This window comes from Alligator mississippiensis, chromosome 12, assembly GCF_030867095.1.
Source record: "Alligator mississippiensis isolate rAllMis1 chromosome 12, rAllMis1, whole genome shotgun sequence".
Taxonomy (NCBI): domain Eukaryota; kingdom Metazoa; phylum Chordata; order Crocodylia; family Alligatoridae; genus Alligator; species Alligator mississippiensis.
This window is the reverse complement of record NC_081835.1, coordinates 41,957,650-41,984,045: the sequence shown is the minus strand read 5'-3', so window position 1 is coordinate 41,984,045 and position 26,396 is coordinate 41,957,650. Positions and strand designations below refer to the sequence as shown.

Here is a 26,396-nt window from a genome sequence, read left to right as displayed (position 1 = left end):
CTGGTCTGTGCTTGTGACGAGTGGCAGCAGTGTTGGGAGGAGGTTACGGGGGGGGGCAGAGGAGCTGCAGCCACCCTAAAATTCGCCATAGACCTCCGTAGTCCCCCTCCTAGTGCTGCTATGCAGCCCAGCCCAGCCCCTGCCAGGAAGAGCCTGGCACAGCCCTGGCCCCAGCCCACCCTGGTCTGCACAGATCCAGGGCACATGCCCCCCATGCTTTCCTGGAGTGTGTGCAGTGGTGGGAGCTGCCCCCAGTGCCTCTCAGGCAAACTGTGGCTCCATCTCATTCCCTGCCCCAGCTGGGCAGCACCTGTCCCTGCCCTGCTCCCTCCCTCACTGCAGGGCCCTTAATTTCTCCCCCGCCCACCCTCGCAGCCCCTTCCCTCCTCCCTCCCCTTCCATCACAACAGACTTATCAGCTGGATGCAGCTTTCCATGCTGCTGGACAGTGCTCCTTGCCACCTATGTGCTGTTGCAGCTGCACGCATGCACAGAGTGTTTATCGCTGACATTATTGGTCATATCAGGCAAAAAAGCCAACTTCTGATACAGCCAATTCTTTTTATATCAGTGCCAATCCAATATTGGACTCATGTATTGGTACACCTGTACTGTCCATTACTGGAGGTGAATTTTCAGGCTGGACTCAGTAAATGATTGCAGCCATTCCTTCTGAATACAGAAATGTAGTCCATGGAGACTATAATTCCAGCCTGCACTGGCCACCTTTACTTTGGAGGCAGTCGCTTCCATTTTATGTATATGTATTTCTGCCTCCTGCTGAGTTACTAGTGAAGCCCTTAGAGGTTTTGGAATATACTATTGTAATATATTGTACTATATTACAAATATTGTACTATTGTAATATATTGTATTATTACAACTCACTGTACATTTCTTTCCTTTTCCTCAGTCTTCTTCAGTGGTTTGACACTGCGCCGAATCGGACTTGTCCACAGTGCAGAATACAGGTAAATCCACTAGCCTGTGTTGAGTTGGAGAAACATAGCATTGCTAGTGCTGTCAGAGCATAGGTATGGGGACAGTGGAGGCATACAGAGGTGTTAATGGACTGAAAAGAGGGTTTCGTGCTAGGCTAGTACCATCAAGCTGTGTAGAATGTTGCTACTTAAATAATCTCAGTAGAAGGACAAAGGACTAAACTTGCCATAGACAAGGGGTGGGCAAAATATGGCGTGCCAGGCCATTCTATCTGGCCCACAGGGCTCCTCCAAAAAACAAATATTACCAGCCCGTGGCTGCCCCTCTGAAAGGTGGCAAGCGGAGGGTTTTCAGAGTTTATTCACCATTAGACTGGGCTGCCTCTGTGCTTCCACCTCTTTGGAGCTCCTGGCACTCCAGCTGGGAGCCCCATGTGGAGGCACTGAGCACAATGGTGCACAACTGGACAGCTGGCAAGCGGGTAGAGGAACTTGTGCCTGCAGGAGGGTGGGTTGTGGGGGCGGCCCTGCCAAGGCACACAGCCCCTGCTGCCAGCAGCAACAACAGCAGGCAGTAGGCCTTCAGGACACACCTGGCCTGTGGCAGGCGGAGCCCTTTAATGATGTGTAACTGTAGCCGAATCCCTGGAGCTGCACGTGATGGCACAGAGCCCGCCCAACCTGGTGGTGGACACCTTGGAACTGGACCAGGCTAGCTCCATGCCAGCATGTTGGGCTTATGGCATTCCACCATGGAACTGCACGTGGAGGCATGGAGCCCGCCTGGCCCGATGGCGTGCGACTCCCCATGGCTTCCTGTCCACGCTTCATCGGGCTGAGTGGGCTCCATGCTGCCATGTGTAGCTTCCTGCTGGAGTGCTGGAAACCCCACATGAAGGCACAGAGCTGGGCCAGCCCAGCCCTATGGTGCGCAAGTCCTGCCTGCAATGTCAGGACCTCCACATGCTGGCATGGAGCCAGACTGGTTTGGTTTGAAGGTGCACACCAGCAGGCTAAGCTGGGTGGGCTCCACGCTGTCACGTGCAGCTCCCGGGACTCAGCCAGAGCCATGCATCGTCAGGGAGCTCTGCCTGCAGTGGGCCAGGAGCACCCTGAGGGCCTGCCACCTCCTGCTGCTGCCAACAGCAGGGGCTGTGCACCCTAAAAGGGTAATGCGGTGGGGGTGTCTCCCCCCACACTCACCCACACACAATCCCACAGATGCCCCTACAAACTACACACCCCCTACAACCTATCACAACCCCCCAAAAAACCAACAAACACCCCTTTGCAAACCCCCCCCCAGAAATCTCGCTCTCTCATTCACGTTGACTCCCCCCCGCGCGTGCGCGCGCGCACACACACACACACACACACACACACAATATACAAGAGTAGGGCTTTATTTTGAGCTATTATGCAATCACCTCTATGTACACTATGTAAATGCATGTAAATCAGGACAAAAATATTTTTTGAAATAAAATTAAAAATGTTAGAGTAGATGTTTGACCTTTAGTATATGTCTTGGTTTTTTTTCTGGTTCCCAGCTGGCAGGGCAGAGAGGAAGGGCTTAGTGGCAAAGGTCAGGGTTAGGGAGTGGAACTTTTGGTCCCAAGATGGTGAGCAGGGGGTGGGGCACCTCTTGTGGCCCTCAACAGCTCACCAAAATCATTAAGTGGCCCTCCAGCCGAAATAATTGCCCACCCCTGCCACGGACCCTGAATTCCTCCTAACAGTCCTTCTGGTCAGATTGGGGCACAGTGAGAAACATGCTCTTCTCCCTTCCAAATTGTCTCTGGGTTTGGGATAAGGGCCTTTGAGCCTTCAGACATTTTACTGGCAAGACTACACAAGTCCAAATTAGGTGCCTTTAAACTGACAAATTAAGTGTCATAAAGAAAAAGGACTTAGAGAGCTGGGAAGTAATCCAAACCTGAAGCTTAGTAATTACTTCTGTTATAGCAGTACCCAGATGCCTCTGCATCATGCTGGGCATTATACATCCCATTACTAAGAAAGGCTCTGCAGGAAGATCCAGCTTTAAAAAGACAGACAGCTGAGGCTCTTGAGATTTATTGACTTGTTCAGTGTCATAAAAGGAATGTGGAAACATTTCTGCAGTCTCAGTTCAGTGCTGTACCCCAAGATCCTGTTTCTTAATCCAGTCTGGTTCTTACTTTCTCATCTAGGTAGCCAAGATAGGAGGCCTTGGCTTGTTCTTGGCTGTCAGCTACAGTAGGTGCTGAGCTATACAGAGGCATTGGTTTGCAGACAGGGAGCATATTGGTTTTATAGTTTTGTTCCCGTCTCTTCTTTTCTTTTCTTTCAAGGTCTTGGCCCTTGTTCCTTTCCTGACTTGTTGATTCCCTCTGTTCTTCACCGCCTCTTACATCTCTAGGTTACCATGGAGTTATCGCGAAATAACATCTTATGTAGCAGTAACTATGCAATTAGCTGGTGTCATGACTGTATATAATACTTAAAACACAAAGCTGAAGCGGCATGGGGGAGGTGTGGAGAGATATCAAATTCAATTACAGCACCTTCTGCATGCGGAAAGTGGTACGTAAGCCTGTGCTTGAATTTGGCATTGTGTGAGCTCAGCGTCAGCTGCTGGGCCTGAGCTGCCAGAGAACAAACTGCTCTCCACTCAGAAATGCCTGAATCTTTGTTGAAATCCCAGGATCTTATCTGGAGTGACATTTGTGAAGCTAGAGTCTGCTGCTGGGGCAAAGATCCAAAGCGGGATCTTATTAGTGGCACCAGCTATGTGAGCTGACTATCTCCTGCCATCTCACATGGTACTGTCTTGTGATGGAATGGTAGCTTATTCCCACTGTAGCTGTCTGCCCTAGCAGCAGTGGCTCTTCCTGCATTTCTTGCATCATGCCTCTCATCCTCTCCCATGTCTCCTATCTAGGTCAGCAAAAGACATATCATCAGTAAGCTGTTCTTTGATGTTGCCCTGGAAGAGCAGACAATATTGGATGCAGAAAGCCTACAGGTATTCTTCCTGGGTTCTCCTGTTGGGTACTAGGACAGCAGCCTAGGACCACAGTCTGGTCTGCTGATGCTTCCCCACTACCTGGTTTGCTGGCTATGCCTGTGTGCGTCTTAGACATAGAGCACTTGTGCTTCCTTTTCTTATTTACCTCCTTTTGGGCTCTGTTCTTATCTACTGCATCAGCTCTGCCTCCAAAATGTTTTCCTGCAGTGCTCCAGAAAGGTACCTACTCTGCTTCCTAATGGAAAGAGCCTTTTGCTTCCTTCCCCTCTTTCCCCCCCCCCAGTTGTCATCATCTTTGAAACCCTCTTATTTTCTATACAATCTTCTATACCATCAACAGGGATCCTGATTTTCCCTGATATAAAATTGCAAATTCTCTGATAAAACCCCCAAAATCCGTGATTAAAATTAAAGGCTCCCCACTGCCCTGCCTGCTCCCCCCTCCCCCCCGCAGCCCTGCTCATGCCTTTCACTCCCCCCACAGCCTTGCTGTTGCCCCAGCCCCTGCTCCTCCAGCCCTGCTGGAGGGGGCCCCCAGCTGCCAGGGCTACAGACCCTGGTCTGCAACTCCCTGCCCCTGCAACTGCTGCCCGCTGCAGGGCGAGGTGTGGGGCTGGCTCCCCACCATGGCGTGCACTCCCAAGGGGGGCAGAGGAGTTCTGACACCCCCCCCCCCTTGCTCCCCAATCTGTGCACAGGGCAGAGGCAGGCTGCAGGCTTGGTCTCCCACCTTGCTGTCCTCTTTCAGGGTCTCTGTAGCCCGGCAGGCATAACAGCAGGGAACAGAGGTGCCACGCGGAGAAGCTGCTCACTGCTGTGATCTCCACACTGCCCTGGCAACATGCCTCCTGCATGTGGGGCTGCTTTGAGGGGGCAACCTCGTACTGCTGCTCTCACTGCAGCTGTGTGCATGCAGGGGGCACATTCCCAGGGCAGTGTGGAGCAAGCAGCAGTAAGCAGCTTCTCTGCTTGGCCCCGCTGTTCCCTGCAGCACCAGGTTGCACTCACCAGGCTGCAAAAACCCTGGGGGAGGGCAGCAGGGCTGGAGTCCAAGCCCACAGCCTGCGCCCACCCTGCACATGGATCTGGGGGGTACAGGTCCCCCCTGCCCTCCTGGGGAGTGCGCAATGGGCAGGGAGCCAACCCTGCCCTCCACACTAGCTGCCCTGGGCCCTGTCTCGCTCTCCTCTGGGGCCCTGCAGTTGCATGTTGTGGCCCTGTGCCCCATGTACTACCCGGCTGGGCAGCAGCCCCAGCCCTGCCCAGCTTGCTTCCTCCCTCCCTACAGGTGCCTCAATCCCCCTTTTCCCCACCCTTCACACTTACACGCATGTGGTGCCCCGTGTCTCACCAACCCTCTCCTGCTCCCTCCCAGCTTCTAGCAGGGTAGAACTCTGCCAGCCTGCAGGGATCTCATTGCAAAACTGCAAAATCCATGAGTTTCTCATGGCCACTTTTTATATTCCATTAACCATCTGTGTCGTGGAAAATTTGCTTTTTTGTGTATAGGTCTTTTAAAACTTACATTGGCCTTATGTATGGTAATGGGAGAGAGACATTAAAAAGAAATAGGGCAGAGTGGTAATAACAGCTCATATTTAATAAGGGGACTTAGAAGGAAGCTCAAGTCTTAGACATGCTTCCAGCTCACTGGACTTGATGAGATTTCAAGTTAATGTCCTTTTTAAATAAATCGGAGCAGGGAATTCTGCACCTCTTGCCCTCTCAAAGTAGCAGCAAGGCAGCAGTGACCCTAATAATTTTAGGAAAATTGCCTTGATTTAGGGATGTGCCTGAATGAACCACTTGGTGCCAACAGCAGGTATGGTGACTAACTTGGAAAAATCCTGAATGTAAAGGGTTAAAGCAGGATATGACAGTGTTTTATATTCTAGTCAGTAGTTTCACATTGACAAAGTCCTATTTCCTGTGTGGCTGAATCAACTGTTTAAAAAAAAAATGCATTGACCTTGGTATAATGGGACTCTTATACCCTCTTGTGTTTAAGATGAGCGTGTGCAGTGATTACCATAATTAGCATTGTCATGGCAACGGCTGTGTGTATATCATATATAAAAACATGCCAGACTTCAACGTAGGTAACCAGACCATCTTCAGAGACTCTGTAACAAAGAAGCCGATGACTAAAGTGCATGTGCAGAAGAGGTGGAAAGCATCTGTTCTAGCTGAGTGCCCAAGACTAGGGCTTAGAGAAGAAAAATTTTGCCTTTAGCACATAGACCAGTTCTTGCAAGAGGCACTAGCTGCATTACAAAAAGGAAATCTGGGATACTGTCTGCCCCCCCTCCATTTGGCATCGCTGCTGTAGCCAATGGCACAGGCTGGCAGGCAGGGGCAGGGCTGCGAACACAGTCCGGCAGGGAAGCAGAACTGCCTGGTGCCACTCTGCCCTCCTGCTGGACTGCACCTCGGGCTGCTGTGATTCTGGGATTCTTGTTTTAATTTTTACCAACTGGCTGGGACTGGCCTTTGAAATCTGGGACTGTCCTAGGCAAACTGTGACATATGGTCACCCTAGATAAAACTCTCTAGAAAAAGTTTTTTTTCCTTTCTGCTGACTTATTTCTTTTCTCCTCAACATTTCTTCAGTGCTACCACAGCTTCTTTTGGGAACTCATTTTTATTCTACCTAGCTTCCTCTCTGCTGATTCTCCAACAAAGATCTTCGTGGAGATGCCCATGAGCATGGGAGAAGTCATTCTTTTGTGTGCCAGCCCAATGTTTCATGGTAACTTGTCATGCCACTGAAGAGAGAATCCTGTTACTGTTAAACAAACTGTAGGCTCTCACATGTACAACTTCACAAATTAGCAAGTAGATGGAGCCACTTAGCAGCTGCAGAAAGTTGAAAGTCCTTGTATCCAAATAGTCTAAGTTGTTTCAAATAGTCCCTAATATTTAGTTTTACTGCTTGTTTTAACAGGGCACGAGTACACACTGAGAAATGCCATTATGCTGAGTGGTTTACACTGTGCTGGCATGTCATGAATAGTTTGTGTTGCACTTATCTTTTAGATCAGGGGTGGGCAATTATTTTGGGCAGAGGGCCACTTACCCAGTTTTGGCAGGCTGTCAAGGTGCTTGACAGGTGCCTTGCCCCCTGGTCACCGTCTTGGGACCAATGTCCCAAAGCCAGCACCAGTGGGCCCAAAGTGGGGCACAGGCTGGCAGGGTTCTATGGAGCTGGGCTGGGCTGCACCAGCAGAGAGAGGGGGGAGCTGGCCTGGCTCCATAGAGCCCCTGCTGGCTGGGACCCCTGTACTCCTGCCACCCTGCTCTAGGCCCTGCTGGTGCTGGCCCCAGGATGCCAGTACGGGCCCTGTGCTCCCACTGGCTCCCTGCCCACTCACACCCAGTGCCCCCCAGCCCTGCGGTACAGGCGGGGGGGCAGCACACAGCCCCAACCCCCTGCTCGCCAGCAGGGAAGAAGCCAGTGCTGAGCGTGGGAAAAAGCAGCCCCTTGCCCGCCCCATGGCTGGCGCTCCCTGCTGCAGGTGCTCACAGCCTGCGTGGGGCTGTGTGGAGCAGGCACAGGCAGTCCTACACGGGCTGCAAGTGGCTGCAGCTCAGGGCACAGGGTGGGTGAGGGGCCGCTTTTTCCCTGCTTTCAGCACCAGCTTGTAAGCCAGCTCCGCTGCCAGCCTGGGCCCCGTGCTGGCTCTGGGCTCGCCTGTCAGAGCTGCACACAGTGGAAGCAGCTGTGGCCCCCCTGATTACCACAGCAGCCCCTTCCCCATCCCCGTGTTCAGTGCTCCATGCTGCAGCTGCTCACAGCTGACGCAAGGCTGTCTGGAGCAGGCACAGGCAGCCCCCCAAGGGCTGTGAGCAGCTGCAGCACGGGGTGCCAGCCACGGGGTGGGCGAGGGGCTGCTTTTCCCCCCACCCCCCGCGCTCAGCTTTTTTCTGGGCCACATTTCCCCAGGATCCTCCCCTGCCCTTTCCCCTTACCTGCGGTTCTGGCACAGGGCAGCCATGTGGTCCCAGAAACTCCCACTGGGGTTTCCAACTGTGGGGAGTGGGCCGGGTGGGCCCTGCTGTTGTGGGTGCCCGCTGGGCTTCCGCTGGGTCCTACTGCCCTTCGTTCCTGTCATTTTTGACAGGAACCAAGGGCAGAGAAATATTAATTTTCTAAAATTTTTAGGGGCCCTGCAGGCCAGATAGAATGGCTTCACGGGCCGAATCCGGCCTGCAGGCCATATTTTGCCCACCCCTGTTTTAGATGAAGCTTAGCTCACAGTATAGACTCATTTACAGAATGACGAAGTCTTAAGTAAAGAGAGATGGAAATGCTCTCTGATAATCCAGATTTTCTCCTTGTAACAGGTTACTCTTTCTTTTGGAGACTATTCCACACTTGTAACATCTCACTCTTGAGAAACTTTCCTTCAGGCTCAGCCTAAATATTCCCTGTCTTAATTTTACCTTATTATTCTTAAAGCTTGTCAACACTGCCTGAAGTGTTTATCATTATCAAGGATCCAGGTTTTCTGTTTGCTGTCGAAAAGTGTGGATTTTCTCCTCTAAAGGAGAATAACATGGGAAACCACAGGTTTCTCTTTGCAAGCTGGAGAGTTCCAGCCTGCAAGGAGCTGCTTGGGGCTGGGGGGAGTGGGATGCACGTACATCCACGTAGCCAGCAGTGCAGCCAGGCAGTGCTGGAAAGCAGCTGCCTGCAGGTAAGTCTGGGTGGGGTGGAGAGCAGGGGAGAGATTGTAGCCCTTGCAGCTGGGAGCCCCCTTTAGCAGGGTTGGTGGAGAGGGGGAACTGTGGGTTGGGAGTGAAGGGGACCAGCAGGGTTGGGAGGTGGGGGACCCTGAGTTGGGAGTGGGGGGCACTGGTAGAGTATGGCACTAGGTCAAGAGTGAGAGTTGTGGATGAGGGGTTGGGGATTCAGCTTGGGAGTTAGGAGCATCTGGAGGGGTGGAGGGCTGTGGTTTGGGAGTAAGGGACACCAGCAGGGCTGGAAGGATGGGGTCTGTGAGTTGGGAGTGAGGGTCAACGACTTGGGCAGGGCTGCTCAGCATCACAAAATAGCGGGGGTCACAGCTGTAGCTGGACCCACATCCTGATACATAAAAGGGGCAGGGGGTGCTCTGATTTTCTATGATTAAAAAACCAAACAAAATCAAACACCAAAGTGTATAGGTATTTGGAGTGTATTTTATTAAAATGATTGAGGCACTGGTAGGCTTCCAAATAGCTTTAATATTGTAAATATATCAATAAAATATTGTGTTCAACTGATACCTACATACATGTTAGTATTTAATTTTAATTGTGGAAAAATGCAGATTTGAGGTTTTTAAATCAATGTTTCAGGGGCAGGGTCCCCTCTCTAATTTTTTCTGTTTTCCCAAGAGTCTTCCAAAGTTGTTCAACTAAACCAAAATGACTGACAGTGTGAGAAACAAGAGGTTGACAAGGATAAGACAAGATTGGGATGTTCTCCTTTGCAATCTTGTTCTTCCCCCAAAACACTGCCAGTTGGAGATGCTCCCCACATTGCCTATAGTAACACTTGGTTTTGTTGCATATAACAAGGGTACACGTTGCTATTGTGTTCTGCTCTCAGCAAATATCACTATGGTTGTCCCACCAGGAGAAAGGACTCAGGAAGACTACAAGCCATAAGCCAAAGTACTTTTAAGTAAGGTGAAGCTTACCCATGTAGTGCTGCTTCTAATTTGATCTGTGTGCTTTGTTACAGAATGAACTGGACAAGGTGAAAGCGCAGCTGTCCATGAAAGGTGAGTTCAGAAAGGAAGCAAAAAGCTTTCTGCCCATCGGTAGGTTGTGAGAGGAAGAGGCAGAGGGGATCAGCAGGTTTGGAGCTTCCTACAGTTTGTGGCTTTTAATTGGGTTTTTTTCCCTATGTTAGTATTAAGGTCAGTTTGACACAGAAAATCAGAGCATTTGTAGGCTTGGGCATCACTCTTTTGTACAGTATGCTAGTTTGCTTTTATGAAACGGAGCACAGGGGAACGTAAGTCTTGGGTTTGCTTGGACTGTATCTCATCTGAGCTGTTCTCTGACTGAGGAGAAACCTGTAGACTTTGAATTCAAGTCTGGGACTTACATGACAGCTTGGGCTGCAAGCTGTGCAGCGTGTGCCCAGCTGCACAATAATTATGTCCTCTGCAAGTTTGTCCTAGTTGACAGGTTACAGAAGTCCTAGTGCCACTGTACTCCAGAGGAGAATCTGCTGCAAGCGACCTCCTTTTGTTGAATTAGGCCTGCTCATCAAGACACTCAGAGCTGACACTCAGAGTTTCGAAGTGCTCAGGACTCATTTCTAGTGTGAAATGGTAGAAGAGGAAGTATAATTGGGACCCAAACAGAAGAGGGAGAATTTGGGGGCTTTTTTAGCTGCTCAGATGCAATGGATCCCCAGAGGAGCAGGCATAGTTCGATGTGTGCATTTCCATTTTCTCATTGCTTCAAAGAGCTGGATCTCTCTAATTTTAGAGTATGTCTGAGGAAGGCAGGGAAGTGAAAGCCCTGGAGACTTGTCACTGGGTTTTAAGCATTGTCTGTAGGCAGCCTGTCATCAGAACATGAGTCATGAGCAGCAAAAGGAAAGTGTCAGTCAATCTGAGTGACAGAAATCCAAAGACATGGGAAGGAAGGGGGTCTCAGCACTTCAAGAGTCCTCTTTCTCCTCTCCCCCCCCCCCCCCCCCCCCCCCAATGGGTTCTTACAACCTCTCTGCAAAACGGACAAAAATATTTGCTAGATATCTGAGCTGAAAGCAGAGTTTGAAAACCTACCAGTATTCTTTATCAAGGCCCATTCACTTGTGAGTGATCAGGTACTGTGACCTGGTAGAGAGCTGATCTCTTCCTCTTTCTAGGGAAGAGTGCTGGGATTCCTACTAAAATGCTATTCAGAACTGCCTAGGGCCAGTCAACTTCTGATTCGTAGATGTTAAAACTGAAGCTGTTCCCCCTTTCCAGTAGAGAAAGCTTTCTTCTGACTGGGATTTCCTGCCCTCTTGCCTTGGGTTCTGTTTCTGTCTGATTCATCCTTTTGAAAACACCTTTACTACCCACCTCTGCTTCCATGGGGTAAAGAGGAGGTCACAAAGTCACTGCCTCCAGATGTGGTAGGACTAAGAAGCTAGAGGGATTGGAAGAAGAAATAGCTACACAAACAGGTCTCGAGGAACTGTTGGGTCCAACCAGAGAGAGAATGGAACCAAGCAGGGAAACGAACAGGGTTAAACAGTTATTGAAAGTTTTATGCCCACAACTTAATGTATTCTGCACTGATCATCTGAGGGGTCATTGCTTTATATCACAACAGAACTGAGATCACAGCTTTTCATTGGTACAGAGCATTCTCTAAACTCCATCAGCTCAGTGTATTGATAATCTTTGTATTCCTCAGTCAATTATCCCTCTTTCTAAAGCATTCCATTTTTAGCACTATCCTCTGACTTGTATGGCTGAATGCAGATACTACCATTTCATTCTTTTATTCCTGGCAGCTAGAAGGTCATTGGGAATGCTAGCACAGGCAAAGGATAACTGGAACAATATGACTTTTAAGGCCTTTTGACCTGCAAAATGTAGGAGTACTCCAGAAAGATAAAGCTGCCTTAATAAAGTGCCATGTAGCTTTTGAGGTCCCCAGTGTCTTGTAAAGCTTTGTCTTAATGCCTCTTTTGGCTTATGTTTGATCTTACCCTTAGACATATGCACTGGTGAAGGTGAGTGTTGGCAGTATAATGCCACAGCAGTCTAATTGCTCTGCAGTGTAGGCACTGGTGCTGTTCACAGTATCATCCAACAGACATTTAAGCATGGACCCAACACAAGGTTTATACTGAGAGAACATGTCTAGGTAAGTTACCTGAACTTTGTAGTTTTGTAATTGTTAGTCTGCAGAAACAGCTTAGCTGAGTAGCTGGTGGTGGTATCAAGAGTTAAATTAATCCATATTGAGCAAGCTAGATTGGCACCAAACAATCCTTGAGAGGAACTTACAGCTTTTTACTGGAGAACCTGGGAGCCCACCAGTGCTGGGAGCAGCAAGAACCTGGCTCCTGGCAGTTTCCAAACCCTGTGATTGCATGCCTCGTCCTTCAGCCATATTGTTGTTCAGAATGGTGGGACACATGGCTGCCTGATCCTGGGGTATTCTAAGTGCTACTTACGTATTTCCTTTCAGAGACAGAGAAGCGGGAGTGCCAAGCCATTATGGACTTGCTTAGGGAGACACTGGACGTACGCAATGCCACCATTAAGTCTCTCCAGAAAACCCTGGGTGAGACGGAGATGCTGTGTTCCACTCTCAAGGTACATTCTTCCACAGGCAAGGAGTCATCTCATTTGACCTTAATATTCCTAGGATTCAATCTCAAGGGCTTTTTCTCTGTGCACTGCTTTTCACAGTCCTTGGCAGAGACCTGTGCCTGCCTCTGATAATGGCTTCCTGTGACTTGTTGCCTCCATTTTTCCAATTTTGAAGTATGAGGAGAGCAACAGTGAGGTTGCATTATTATCTAAGATACCTTTTAGCTTTGCCAGTTTCCCTGCAGAGATAGGGCTATGTAAAGGCAAAGAAGGTAGAAGGTGAAGTATCTGGAGAAGCAGTACTGTTCTTAACAATTTGTCCCAAGGCAGTAGTCTCCTGAGATGCCTTTTTTGGATCTGTGTTACCTCAGCATGGGATGGGAAAACAATCTTCCATTGTATTTGTCTGCAAGCTTTATTGAATGAACCCAAAGTAATTAATATCCTTCACACTTTAGGACTTTGGCTGTCCTCCATGCTGTAGCTGAGTGGTGGTCTGTATGGTTAGCATTGAACTCTCTTGCTGTGAAAATGGCTTTCTGCTCAAGGCCAAAGGCAGCACACATGAGAGGCAGCTGTGCACTTGACGGCATTGGGTGGCATTGGGCGACGGGAGGGGTGAGGAGTGTGCTCAGCTTACACCTAATGAAATATCATTATCAATCTTGAAGGGCATGAGCATGAAAGCTCTGAGGGAGAATACTAACTTTTGACAGATGGAGATTGGTGCCTTGCATTAAATATCCTATTTTGGGTTAGGCCTGGCAGTATTCGGGTTTGGATCGGTTAATATTAATCTTTGATTTCTCTCCCCACCCAAACAAGTTAATTGAAATGTGCCATGGGAGAATTGCAAGCTTTAGTTGAGTTGAATTTAACCACAGCCAGCCCCTATTCTGCAGTCAAGTCATTAACATGAAGTAGTCCAGGGATCAAATATTTTCTTTTCTAGTCTCCTAAGACTATTTTGTCATAAATTGAGAGTAAATAACAGTGGAAATGGGTTTAAGCAGAACAATTATTTTACTGGGATGTCTCTCAGCTGATTTAAACGAATCCTAGCAAGTGGGCATGGCTGCTGTTTGACTGTGGGGGAGGAGCACACCATAATTTCTACTAATGGAGATGCCTTCCTGCCAGCAGTAAACTCTGCTGAACCAAGGATGGAACTCTAAATTATGCTTTATTAGTGTGTGTAGGTAAAAAAGGAGGAATAAAGGGAAAGCCCTGAAAATTTCTCTTAACCAGAAGATATATTTATCCTATTTATGTTCTGTTCAAGGACTGCATGGTGCTCAGTGGTTCCAATGACCAGGGTTTTACTATGAGGCCTGATCATAATTCCTGGTCACATAAACACTTGATTTCCAGTTTTTTAGCAACTTTGCAATTGCTGCAAACAGCCCCCAGCTTATTTCTCTCAAGATGGTTGTGTTTGCTACTAGGTTTCTATGTGCCCTCTCTACTTGCCTTTCCCATGTCTCATGTTCAAGTGGGAAACATCAAACATGGTTTGCAGCCTGTGTAGTCATTGTAAAAATCCTCTGACCTGTGTAGAACCCAGTCACCACCATCTGGGAATGCTGGATGGAAAAGGTGCTATTGAGTGAGTCTCCTCAGTAGGGCATTTGCAGTTCCCTGGTAGTTTTGCATAGTATTTCTTCTCACAACTCTTTTAACAGTTTGTCTCTGACTCTGTGGTATCACTGCATACCTTTCTAGCCAGGGCAGAAGCTAAACCAGGAGTGGGCAACATGCAGCCTGTGGGCTGGATCCAGCCCACCAGTTGATTGTATCTCGCCCATGGCTGTCTCCACAGCATTCTGCACAAGGCCGAGCCCTGCCTGCTCCTGCCTAGGGCAGCCTGCACCTCACTCCTGCCCTGGCCATGCACAGCTTCCCAGAAGGGTTGCTTTGGCTGCTTCTGCAGCCAGCTGGGTACTACTCAGGTGCCCCTCCTCCAGTGGCACCTGTTCCTTCTCCTTGTCCTTGCTGCACCAAGTGAGGGGGAAGCTACAACAGGCCAGTTCCTGACCTAGCATGTGGGGATCCAGCTTTAGCTCTTGGCCACCTTCTACCCACTACACCCACCCACCCAGCTTGATGAGCAGCCACCTGCAGGCAGAGCAGGTGGAAGGCAGCCATAGTGGCACAGTAAGGGCAGGAAGAGGAGCTGCTGGAGGTGGGGGGAGCTGAGCAGTACCTGGACAGCAGCAGGAGCAGCCCTGCCGGGAGGCTGTACACACAAGGTCACAATGCCCCAGGGCCGCATTGCCACAGGTAGGAACATGGGGAGCATGGTGCCCCAGGTGGAAGCATAGTGCAGAAGTGGGTAGGGCCCAGCCCTATGCAGAGTACCGTAAGTGTAGCCATAGGCCAGATGGAGGGGTGGGGGAGAATGGACACCAAACCTCAGTGCATCACTTAGGCCAGCTCTGCTGTGTGGGCCTGCCTCCCGCCACTGGCTTCCAGGACCCTTCCACACACATGGGCGTACACCCACCTCCCACATACACTATACAAAATTGAGACTTTATTTTGAGCTATTATGCCTCTATATCCACTACTCAAAAAAAACAAATCGGGATAAAATTAATTTTTTTAACCAAAGTTAAAATATAGTAGATGCCTGATTTTTGGTATACGATTTTTTATCTATAATTTGTTAAAATGATATCTTCTGAAAGATTTTGTGTCAGCCCTCAACAGCTCACCAAAACTCCTGAGTGGCCTGCCAGATGAAATAATTGCCCACCCTGGGCTAAACTGACTAGCATCAAGCCATGTCTGTCCTCCAGTAACACCAGGTGTGTTACTACTGAACATACTGAGCTGGATTTAGTTGCTGTACAGGGGAAGAATGGCCTGGTGGAAGTTCTGACTCGGGGAATCTAAATCTGGCTTGCATTGGTTTAGAACAGTGCAAGGGAAGTAGAAACAGAAGGCACCTGTGGTAGAGGGAACAGCTTAGGAACAGCCTTTGGCTTTTCCTGGCATGGGAAGAGCAAGTATCTGACCTAGGCCAGCTGGCATCTTACAGTGACATAAGTGTCTCAGGGCTCCTATCCTGTTTTTGTGACTAGATGAGCTGGTGGGAGGCTGAAGGCAGGCTTCTCGTTATACCTTTAAAACACTTTAATGTTTGGCCAGTCTTTGGAATTGGATCAAACAGCATTGCATTGAAAAAGCAGACCAGGAACCTTTGAAGTTGATGTGCAAAATGGACCCAGAGATCAAAGCATAGGCAACAAGTGCATTAAAAAACCATCAGATCCCCACCCAAGCCCCCTATATATTCCATTGATCCAGCCTGGGTCACTTTCTAATGCCATATGCCCCAGAAATATCTAGACAACTAACTCTCCAGTGTAATTTGGAAAAGGTACCTGCTTCTTGGTCAGGTGTCAGATATCCCAGCTGAGGTTTCTGCAGTGTTTCCTATTTCATCTGCTTAACATGACAGTTAAAAAAAAAAAAAAAGGGGGGGGGGGGGGAGGGAAGGCTTAGTGTGTTAGAGGGGGAAGAGGACTGCTATAACTGGAAACTTTTTACTTTTCTGGGACTGCGTTGTTTCTGAACATAGAAGTGGCACCCGGGAAAGATCCCACACAAATCCTAGTAGGAGAAACAATTTTGAGCAAAGCCCTGGGCTGAACCACCTAGTGACTAGCACCAAAGACTTGCCATTTGTGGAAGCGTGATGCAGTTAGGTGGGAATCTAAAGCCCCTTTAATTCTGGACTGTTCAGTTGACAATTGCTTTGAGGGGCTGCTTTGGGTTTGGTGTCCCTGAAGCCCTTTTTAAATATCCCCATTCCTGCCTCTGTCTCAGAAACAAATGAAGTATTTGGAGAAGCAGAAGGAAGATACCAAGAATGCGAAAGAAGAGGCATGCAGGCTCAGAAACAAGCTGCAAACTATGGAGAGGTTAGAGCTGGGACTGTGCTACATATGCCTGTACTTGCAGAAATGAGCAGGCAGGGCAGTGGCTTATGCAGAGGGTTTTTACAAGGGCTATAAATGCTGAACATGCAGAGCTGCTATGAATCTGCTTCTTTTCTTCTTTCTCTGTTGGGGTAAGCTGCAGTACTACATATGAGGATGTGTCCTTCTGGCCTGTCTGAGCCTGTCACCACCATGTTCCATCTGTCTTTCTCACCCTCAACACCTCCTCTCACCTGTTGAGGACAGGTTTTTCCATTAGCATAATGAAGTTGGGCATACCTGGCTTATGCCTTCCCGCCTAGCCTTGGTTTGACTAAGCCTGTCTTATGAACTCAGCCCTAGAGATGGCAATGAATTGTCTGTGGATACAGTGAATTAGTGACAAAGAATAAAACTCCGAGTTCTGCCTCCTAATCCAGTGCTTAGTCCACAAGAGTAAAGCTGTCCCTGCTCTGCTAAGCCATTACTGCTCTACTTCCTCACCAGCAGCCAGTGACTTGGGAGGATGCTGGTAAGAAGTTGTAACTTCTTCCCCCAGCTGGAGAAGAAGCAGCAGGTGGCCTACATCTACAGTAATTCTTGATGAGTCCTGGCAGCTGGCTCTAGGGTGCCAGGGCTCATCTGCTTTCTCAGCCCTGCTGCACTGCTGTTCTGTTACCTGACCAGCTACTTCTGTTGCAGAATTGAGATGCTGTTAAAGAGCCAACGCCCAGAAGTGGAGGAGATGATCCGAGATATAGGAGCAGGGCAGGCGGCAGTGGAACAGCTTGCAATCTACTGTATCTCACTGAAAAAGTAGGTGCTGCTGGTTTGGCTGTAACTTGTGCTATCACTTTGGTCTGTAGATATAGCACTCCCCCTACAGGGCACTGCAGGGAAGTACAGTGATTTAGCTAGACTAACTGCCTGTTACTACATGGGGGTTTGACTGACAGAATCCAGGTGACTTAGATTGGAGACTGCCACACACGTTCTCCCACTGTCCCTGTAGTGACATGAGCATCACTATGGAAACAATTGTTATTGCATCTATGGGATGATGATTGGATAAGAGCTGAGAGAACAGTCTCTTGACGTGTTCAGAGGATGGGTGGCATAATATCCGCATGTCCATGCAGAGTGTAGCATTGTGCAGCTGCAGGCCAAGTTGTTCTGTACTCCCAAATTTCTATCGCACTAATCTGCAGTGGCTCCAGATCTTCCAGGAGCCCCTCCCATTCATGCTGTGATAAATTACAGCTTTTGTGTAATTGCAATCTTAATACTGAGCTGAGCTAGCGCACCTGCATTGTTATCAGAAGAGATTTTGCACAGAAGGTACCCAAAGTGTCCATGGAAAGTCTTTTTAAAGCAAAATTATATGTCCATCTCTCAGGAAGGAGGCTGTCTCCTTTTTCATGTGAATGACATGTCCACAGATTGCAGTCAAGGGCTTTATTCTTGCTCCTTCTAGTTGTCTGGGCTTAGTCTCCCTCTAGGCTTGTTTGTAGATTAGCCTGAGTCATAACTGAGTTGCTCCCCAGAAGAGTTCTTGTGGAATACACAGATTTGCACCAGGTATTCTGCTGAGAAGCTGTGATTTGAGTTTTTTGGGGGGCTGCATCTGGTCACTGGCTCCTGCTGAGAACCCTGTCTCTAATTCATAGAGACATTCATGACTTTTTTGGGCCATTTCCAGGGAATATGAAAATCTGAAGGAGGCTCAGAAGATGTCTAGCGATATGACAGAGAAGCTGAAAAAGGAGCTGTTTTCTGGCAATAACAAGGTAAAAGGAAAGCAGACAGTTGTTTGTGAAGCTTTGGGTTGATCTTGCTTCCATAGGCCAGTGTCTGCTGCTGCAGACCTGCACCCGCAGCAAAGAAAGCTTCCTGCAGCAAATATTGCTCTCATCCACCTGGATCAGTAATGCTGGCTACTACTTAGGACTAAAAAGTTTGCCTGAGCTCCCTTGTGTTTGGTGCACGTGTGTAATGCTGCTAGTGAGGTGATCTATTTGAGTTGTATTAAAGAGCCAAGTCTGTCTCAGAATCATAGACTATTCTAGTTGGAAGGGACCTCAGGAGGTCATCTAGTCCAACCCCCTGCTCAAAGCAGGATCATCCCCAACTATATCATCCCACCCAAGGCTTTGTTTAGCTGGGTCTTAGAAACCTCCAAGGATAAAGATTCCACAACCTCTCTGTAGCCTGTTCCACTGTTTTACTACCCTCGTAAATACCACATTCTCTCATATATCACCAGTCCCTGAATAAGAGACACTTTGGTTTTGGAAGGTGGAATGAAGAAAAAAAGATCATTCCTTGAAAATACCAGTAGCGTGGTATTTTCATAGGGAAAACACAGGTGGCGGCTATGGGGGGGGGGGGAGCAAAAACCTGTGGCTGCTCTGTTAACCCCCTGCAGGACAAGGCAGATACTGCTGGCTGAGCTGAACTGCCAAGCCCTACTTCTCTTTTGGATCTGAGGTGGGTGAGCAGCGAGCAGGGCCTGCCAGCATTGCTGAGGGCCCCATCCTAGCCAGCAGCACCTGTGGGGCCAGCTTGAAGGATCTACCTGGCTTGAGCAGAGGGGCCAAGCAGTTTGGGTCCAGCAGTTCTGTGCCCTCAACTGACCTGTCAGGCACTGCTGGCTTCCTACCTATCTTGGCTCAAGAAGAAAAGTGAGTGCCCGATTCTCCTGGAGCTGAACTGCCCAGTCCCTCTTCAAGTAAGGTGAACAGCCAGGAATGCCTGCCAATTCATCTGGGGCCCAGCTTTAAAAGAGAAGCTAGGCAGTTCAGGCCTCAACTAGCAGTGTTCGCTTAGTCATCTGAGGGATCAGTCTTGGTGGACCCAAACTGCCTAGTCCCTCTACTTCAGCCAAGTGGGCCCCCAGTTAACACAGCAGGTGCTGCTGGATGCCTACTCATCTCAGAGGGGCTGAGCAATTCAGTTCTTACAGGATCTGGCCCTCTGCTTATCTCACTTCCTTATTTGACATGAACCCCAGTTTCCAGTAGCTAATTGTTGGGGGAAAGGATGCACATCATATTTGAGTAAACATGGTAAATATCAAAACTGAGCTCCAGATTAAATTTGTGACTTTCTATGCATAGGGTTGGAGTGCCTCAAGTTATGACAAGCTACCAGCCCTGCCATATAAAGCTGTTAGTTTGAAACATGCTCTTGCAAGATGTGCTTTGGAGCAGCAGTGAATTCTTTGCATCAGTTTGCTGTTGCATATCTAAGCAGCTACAGCCTTTCCAGCTTGGAGAAGTGTAAATCTATCTGGGTCTTACCTGGGCAGTAGCCTCTAGAGGTGCATCGATATATTGGTCGCATATCAGATCAGAACCAATAACAGGAAAATTCACATTATTAGCCGTCGGCTTTTTTTTGGCCAGTAATGTCATCAATACATCCTGTGCACGTGCATGCAGCCACAGCATACACATGACCAGGAGTGCAGCCTGGCAGGTTGGAGAGTGTCCAGCCGGTAAGTCTGTGGGGGTGAAGGGGTGTGGGAGGTGCAGATCGAGGCCCCCCACGGTAAAGAAGGGAGTGGGGCAGGGGCAGACACTACCCAGCCAGGACAATGAATGTGACTCCAGGAGTACGGACCCATGGGCAGCTCATATGGGGGACATGATGGGGTGGGGAGGGGGTGTGGCTCCCTGTGCACACCCCTGGGGGAGACGTGAGGAGTATGTGCGCAAGGCGAGTGTGGGCTGCCTGCTGTGGCCTTGGGCCCAGGGTCTGCGCTGGCCTCTTCCTGGCAGGGGAGCTGGGCTGGGGCTGTGCTTTGGGCCATCAGGGACATGTGGGTGGTGGCAGTGCTGGGAGGAGTGGCTACAGGGAATTTTGGGGTGACTGTAGCCCCCCTCCCAGTACTGCTGCCATCTGCCCCGTGCCAGCGCAGCCCCTGGCCCTGAGTCCGCAGCAGTTAGCATGCCCTTGCCCCACGCACAAATCTGGGGGGGGGGGGACACATGCCCCGCACGTCTCCCCTGGGGTGGTGTACAGCGGTGGGTAGCTGCCCACCTTTCCATGCCCCCCAGATGAGCCACTTGCGGGTCCATCCCAATCCTGAGAGATCATTCACTGCCCTGGCTGAGCAGTACCTGCCCCACTTCCTCCCTCACTGCAGGGGGCCTTGATCTGTCCCCCTGCAACATCCCTTCCCTTTCCAACACCCCTCTAATAATTGCCCATCAGTATCAGACAATAAAAAATGTATTGGTGCACCCCCAGTAGCCTCGCTTGGTAGTTTTGGCAAGGTCTGTGGTGCTTAGCCTGCCATACTGACTTGGACAATGGGTGGTATTGAGTATTGAATCAAAATGCACACTCCAGGATGAAGAGATCCTGAAGGTGCATTGTCATTATATTGTTATTGACAAGGGCAGCGTAAAAAAGCCTGGATGGTTTCAGGTACTAGGGGTTGCACTCAGGCTGCTGTAGCTTAGGAATACCCAAAGTAGGATAAGGTACAGTGCTGTTGAAGTCCTGTGATGTGCTAGCAGCTCAAGGGCCAGAATACTTAATTATTTTCTTTGAATTTCCTTGTGTCACATTAACATAGCCCAAGTCCTAGCTGAGTTCTGAAACTGCAGTTTTTGGCAAGTCTGTACCATGAGTGTCAATGTAGCACAGGTGCTGTTCTAGTGGAAGTAGCAAAACCCAGTTACTATGTTCATTTTGCAGCTGACAACCCACAATCTCTTTGTATTCACTTCTTATGGTTATAAATAACTGAGGCAGAGACTAACTGCTGCCACCATGTGTTAGATCACAGAAAAGCTGTCAGTGCTAGGCAAGAAAGCACAGGAAACGGTGTGTGAAGCTTCTCAGCTGGGGTTAAAGTAAGCAACCTGCAGAGGGGACAGTTTCAGGATGGCTTGAAAAAATGGACAGGTATGGATTGCTCACCCAGAAGTGTTCCATAAATCTAAGCAGTAGCTCTGCATCTATGTAATGGAGAGCTTAGTTCTCAAGTGGCGCATTCTGAAAGCTGACTTAGGAGAGTCTGTGGCTGCTATACAGCTGAAATGTGTACTGCCAGGATAGCTGGGATCACTGTCTAGCATTGCACCGTGGTGTATAATTGGAATGGCTGAATTGCTATTATTCTGCAGCTACAGAGAACTGTACTGGAGTTGGAGAAGACGAAGGAGGAGTTAAAAAATACCGAAAAAGATCTGAGGAATGCAGACAAGGAGATCAGGGTGAGACCTTCACTTCTAAGCCTTCAAGATTTGGTAGCAGTCCATGGTCTAGAGCAGCAGAGCCAGGACTTTGGGCCACCTGCTAGCTAGGTACTAGCTTACAGGCTATCCTGCTCATCCCTCATAGAATCATAGACAGTTATGGTTGAAAGGGACCTCAGGAGGTCATCTAGTCCAACCCCCTGCTTAAAGCAGGATCATCCCCAACTAGATCATCCCATACAAGGCTTTGTCTACTTGGGTCTTTAAAACCTCCAAGGATAGAGATTCAACAGCCTCTGTGTGTAGCCTGTTCCACTGCTTTACTACCTGCATAATGAGAGAGCTTTTCCTAATATCTAACCTAAGTTTCCCTTGCTGCAATTTGAGACCATTGTTCCTTGTTCTGTTCTCTGCCATCACTGGGAACAGTCTAGTGCCTCCTCTCTGTAGCTACCTTTCAAGTAGGGTATTCTCACATGTTCTTATCTCTTGACTCTATCTCTCCCTGTGTTTCAGCTTGTGTTCTCTCCTGAGAAAGGGGAAGTAGGGTGCAAACTTCATCTCTGTTATAAGGTTACCATTTGTCTTATTGGTTCTCTGTTGTTTTTTTTCTCTCTGAAGAGTTTGAAGAAGAAGATTGAAATCCTGCAGGAGACCCTGAAGGTGCCATCTGTAGCCAACGAGACACTCAGCCGACTAGTCTTGGAAAGGTTAGAGAAGTGTATGAGAATCAGTGTGGTGTGTAGTGCTGTTACTGCTCTGCAGGCAAGGATGAGGATGAGATTCAAGCTCCTAAGAATGTACAGTCTAATGGACAATGGGGAAAATAAAGGGTAGGAAGCAGCAGAAAGCCTGTAGCAAATGGTGAAGCGTGGCAGACACCACAGTAGCTTAACCTTTCTGGTTTGTGTATGATACTCTCTTTCCTCCCTTCTCATTGATAATGGTTTGATATGAAAACAGGGGTTCTGCTCACCTTTGCTTTGCTATCTAGAGCTGATATTCTTGGTGCATCATGGAAAGTTGCTGGGTAAAAGCTAGGCCTAGTGGGAGCTCTTAGCTGGTTGGATTTAGCATGATGCAGTGGTGCTGGGAGGGAAAAAGGGCTTAAGCACCTTCCACTCAAGAAATCAGTGTACTGTGCAAACACTAACCTCAGAACCCTGGATAGCAAGATGGGTGGTTTAGATTGAAGAGCAACATGCTAGGCCTCTTCCAGTCTTGTGGTCAAGTCGGCTCAGGAAGGGGTTTTCTGTGTTTGGGAAGTCCCTAGGATGTTGTGGTTGTTACTGGAAGTCGATATCAACATCTATTTAACCAGAGTGCTTTATACTGGAAGGGGGCAAGAGCTTATGAATGTGTGGATCTGTGCAGCAGTGAACACTGGCTTGCCGGTGTTTTCTTTCTGAGCTTGTACAGCACCCTGTACAATGAAACTCTCCTCTTGCCTGGGGTTTTCTGGCACCAGTACAAGTCTGTTTTTATCATTGCTATTAATAAGTATATATCTTGAGATACTGAGTTGTCTTCACTGTCTACCAGACAGTATGTAACATTGTGCCTGTTACTAATGTATCTTTGAAATGCTGTTGTAGCCCTGCTCCTGTGAAATTGCTGAAACCCAAACTCCACCATCCTGCCTGCAGTGATGAGATTGATCTGGATGCCACATTTGATGTAGAGACACCTGACCACCAGCTTCACAAATCTACCACCACCCCTGCGAAAAGACTTAAGCTAGATAAAAAGCAGTGAGTTTTTTCCCTTCCTCTGGCCATAGATGGGATAAATGTTTGCATCCCTATGACCCTCCCACATCTGCCTGAGCACTGGGCTGATCTCCAGATGTTTTAAGTCATTGCATTAAGGGACATTTAGACCTTGATTATTTGACCTTTCATGTAACATCAGCTCTCTTCTTGCTGACCTGTGGCTGCAGTGCTTCCCTGCAGCAATGAAATGAGGATAGAGGTCTGCTGACTCACTGATCTGGTTTCTTACAGGCCTCCTATGGTGAACCTTGCCAAAAAAATTCTGAAGGAAGCAGCAGAGGTAAAGTAGCCAATTATTGAACTCCATTCTGTTGCTTCTTATTCTCCTGATCTTCCTACTTTTAATAGGCTTAAGAAATTGGCATCCCATTCCCTCAGGAAATCGATCATCTGACAACTGACCCACTTTGATCAGATCTTAGTATTGTAACATGTGCTCCAAGGTGTGTTGGTTGGACTTGTACAGGGGCTCATTTGCCATTGTCCATGTGTCAGGGACTTTCTGGCCTTCGTGGGTGCCTGTTGATTATTTGTTCTGCAGAGTTTTGGGACACTGCAGTGTAAGCACCAAGCCAATGTTATTAGTATAACCCAGGGGTTGGCAAAATATGGCCCATGGGCCGAATCTGGCCAATCAGGTGATTTTTCATCCAGCCTGTGGGTGCCCACCAGTTGATTGTATCCTGCTCAGCCCTCATACTTTGCTCCCACCTTCATGTGTGGGAGGGCCCCAGCCCTGGCCAGCACACAGCTTCCAGGCGGGGCCACAGCTGCAGCTGCCAGAGGACATGTTCAGCTTCCCTGGCCACTGTCTTACACAGTGTTACCTGTCTAAACAAAATTCAGCAAGTAAATCTGGTCATTCAATCTTTTCTCTTTTTAATGGAACAGATCAAGAAAGACGACCCAGATGATGACCTTCTGAAAGGACTTCTGCCAGCATTTATTAGGAACTCTGTTCTTTCCAGGAAGCCATCTGGTAGCAGCTCATTGGGGTTGCACAAAAACATAGGCACCGTGAGTATGAACTGCCCTCCCCAAATCCTCCAGCAATTTGAATTCTTTAAGAGTTAGCACAATTTATTCTTGTCCCAGTGAGGGACAAGGAATGAAATAAGCTTTACCCTGACACCTTTCTCTGTTCTGGAAACCCGTTTCCCCTCTGGCACTGTCCATCCTTTGCTACGAAGCTAGTCATACACGTTCAGTAAGATTGTTTCCACCCTTACTCCATGGAGCTTTGGGTATCTTCCTCCATATCTTTCAGTGATTGGGCTTGACTCCAGATATTGAGGTCTTAGTAGACAAGCTTCCCTTGTGTAAGGTAGATCACCTTCCTTCAGGAGATTATCAAGACTTTTAATAGGCCCTAGTGACTTTGGGCATTTAATTGGAGACTTGTCTCGCAGAGGTCTGTGTTTGTTTTGTTTTTAAAGTGAATGATCAGCTGTTCCTCTAAATCTGGCTCCACTGATGTCACCCAAAGTCACAAACCCATTTTGCCTCAAAGCATTCTGCATGTGGGCTTTGGGTTGGCAGTAAAGATTTCTTCCTTTTTCCTCTAGGTGAGAATGGGGTACGATGGCTTAGGAGGCAGAACAAAGTTTATACAGCCTGTATCCTTTCACCAATATGAAGTTAACAGTGGACTGAAGAAAAACAGGTTCTCTCTCAATCTGGTGTGGCTAGGTTTAGGTTGAGCAATTCAGTGCTCCATATAGACAAGGAGGCTGGAAACTGTTAAGAGGAAACATGTTTGTTTTGACTTTGTTAAAAGTTTTTTGTTCAGAGGAGACCTACCATACTTATCTGAATCCAAGATGAGCCGCCACCCCCCAGCATTCAACATGATGGGACAGGAGGCCCCCTGTCTTTTGATTTGAGTAAAGGCAGAGGAGGGGTTGGCAGCTGCTGCAGTGCCAGCTCCATGCCTAAACCCAAGTTAGGGCCAGAGTCAGCTGCCTGCCTGCCCCCTGTAGTCTCTGTCCCCTCTTTTTCCTACCCCCAGCCACCACACCACCACCCACTGTCCTGCACAGCTCTGGCTCCATTCCCTTACAGGGATCAGAGTACAAGGAAGCTCTGGCTCCCAGCCTGGTCACACAACATCTTCCTGGGACACCAGAGCTGCTGCTACCACTGCTTATGTAGCTGTGCTGCAGCCAGAGCTTCCATGTACTCTGTGCTCTGGGAGGGAGAGGATCCAGAGCAGTGCCTGATAGTAAGTAGGGTAGGATCAGAGGCTGTGGCAAGCAGGAAGGAGGGGCACCACCATGTAAGGTGGCAGGTGGCAAGGGGTGAAGGCATGAGCTGGGGGTAGGCGGGACAAATGGTTGGGAAATGTAGTTGCTTGCCTCCCAGCCATGTCTCCCTGCTGCTGCTTTCCTTGCTTAGCAGTTGTGGGGAGGGGGGAAGTGAACTTAGGATGACCTTCCAATAATAAGATTCTGTACATGGAAAATTGTAACAGACTTATAATTTTTTTTATTTACAAAATGTAATTATTGGGGGGGTGTCTGAAATTCAGGTCTGTCTTGGATTCAGGTAGATATAGCATTTCAGCAAATCCTGTTTTCTTTGCACAGGGTTAAACCAAACTGCAAAATATGGCCTAGTTGGGAGAGCAGAACACTGCATCAAACGCATCAATATATCTAGTTGAAGCTGTTGTAGTGTTATCTCTTGCTGCCATGCCTTGGGTGGGACAGCAGATCAATTTGTATGATAGGTGCTTGTGTGGAAGACTAGTGGCTCAGATGCACAGCTGTTGAAGGGCTTATGGCTTCTTGGACCCAGGGCCTAATGCTTTTTTTGTTTTTTAATTTATTTTGAGAGGGAAATCATGCCATCCAAAAGGGATGGGGAATTGGAAACAGGATAGCTATCTGATCGCTACATAGCAGTGATTGGCAGGTAACCTTTGGACCATCATTCAGGTAACCTTAATGCCTTTTAAAGAATAGTCTGTATATGTATTCTGCTGTTAATGTATACATGGGCAGTATACCTAAGCTGTAGAGCTTTTTAGTCAGCTGTTACCATAGAGGGGGAATAGAAACTTTACATCTGTGTGCTGGTAGTGACTAGAGCTACTTGGCCACACCAGTTTTTTCTCACTGCCCCTGGTTACAGTGGGAGCTTGCTGCCCTGAGCTATTGCTTATATTGTCTGTAAATAGTCTGCCAATATCAGTTGACATAGTAGTGAGGTGATACTAGCTACCTCCCT

General features: G+C 48.4%; 1 protein-coding gene across 6 annotated transcripts in view; it reads left to right on the top strand.

Moving 5' to 3' along the window:
• TRAIP (TRAF interacting protein) overlaps positions 1–26,396 on the top strand; it is a 33,383-nt gene that overhangs the window by 3,386 nt on the left and 3,601 nt on the right. For 5 of the 6 annotated variants that reach the window (XM_019497016.2, XM_006267185.4, XM_019497017.2 and 2 more), the window contains exons 3-15: positions 914–971; positions 3,865–3,948; positions 9,680–9,719; positions 12,142–12,269; positions 16,098–16,192; positions 16,892–17,005; positions 17,889–17,976; positions 21,325–21,414; positions 22,018–22,106; positions 22,992–23,147; positions 23,400–23,448; positions 24,060–24,185; positions 24,734–24,784. In XM_019497016.2, the coding sequence (XP_019352561.1) occupies positions 914–971; positions 3,865–3,948; positions 9,680–9,719; positions 12,142–12,269; positions 16,098–16,192; positions 16,892–17,005; positions 17,889–17,976; positions 21,325–21,414; positions 22,018–22,106; positions 22,992–23,147; positions 23,400–23,448; positions 24,060–24,185; positions 24,734–24,784 (1,168 nt within the window). The remainder of the gene's footprint in view (positions 1–913; positions 972–3,864; positions 3,949–9,679; positions 9,720–12,141; positions 12,270–16,097; positions 16,193–16,891; positions 17,006–17,888; positions 17,977–21,324; positions 21,415–22,017; positions 22,107–22,991; positions 23,148–23,399; positions 23,449–24,059; positions 24,186–24,733; positions 24,785–26,396) is intronic. The other variant, XM_006267186.4, reaches the window with a different exon arrangement.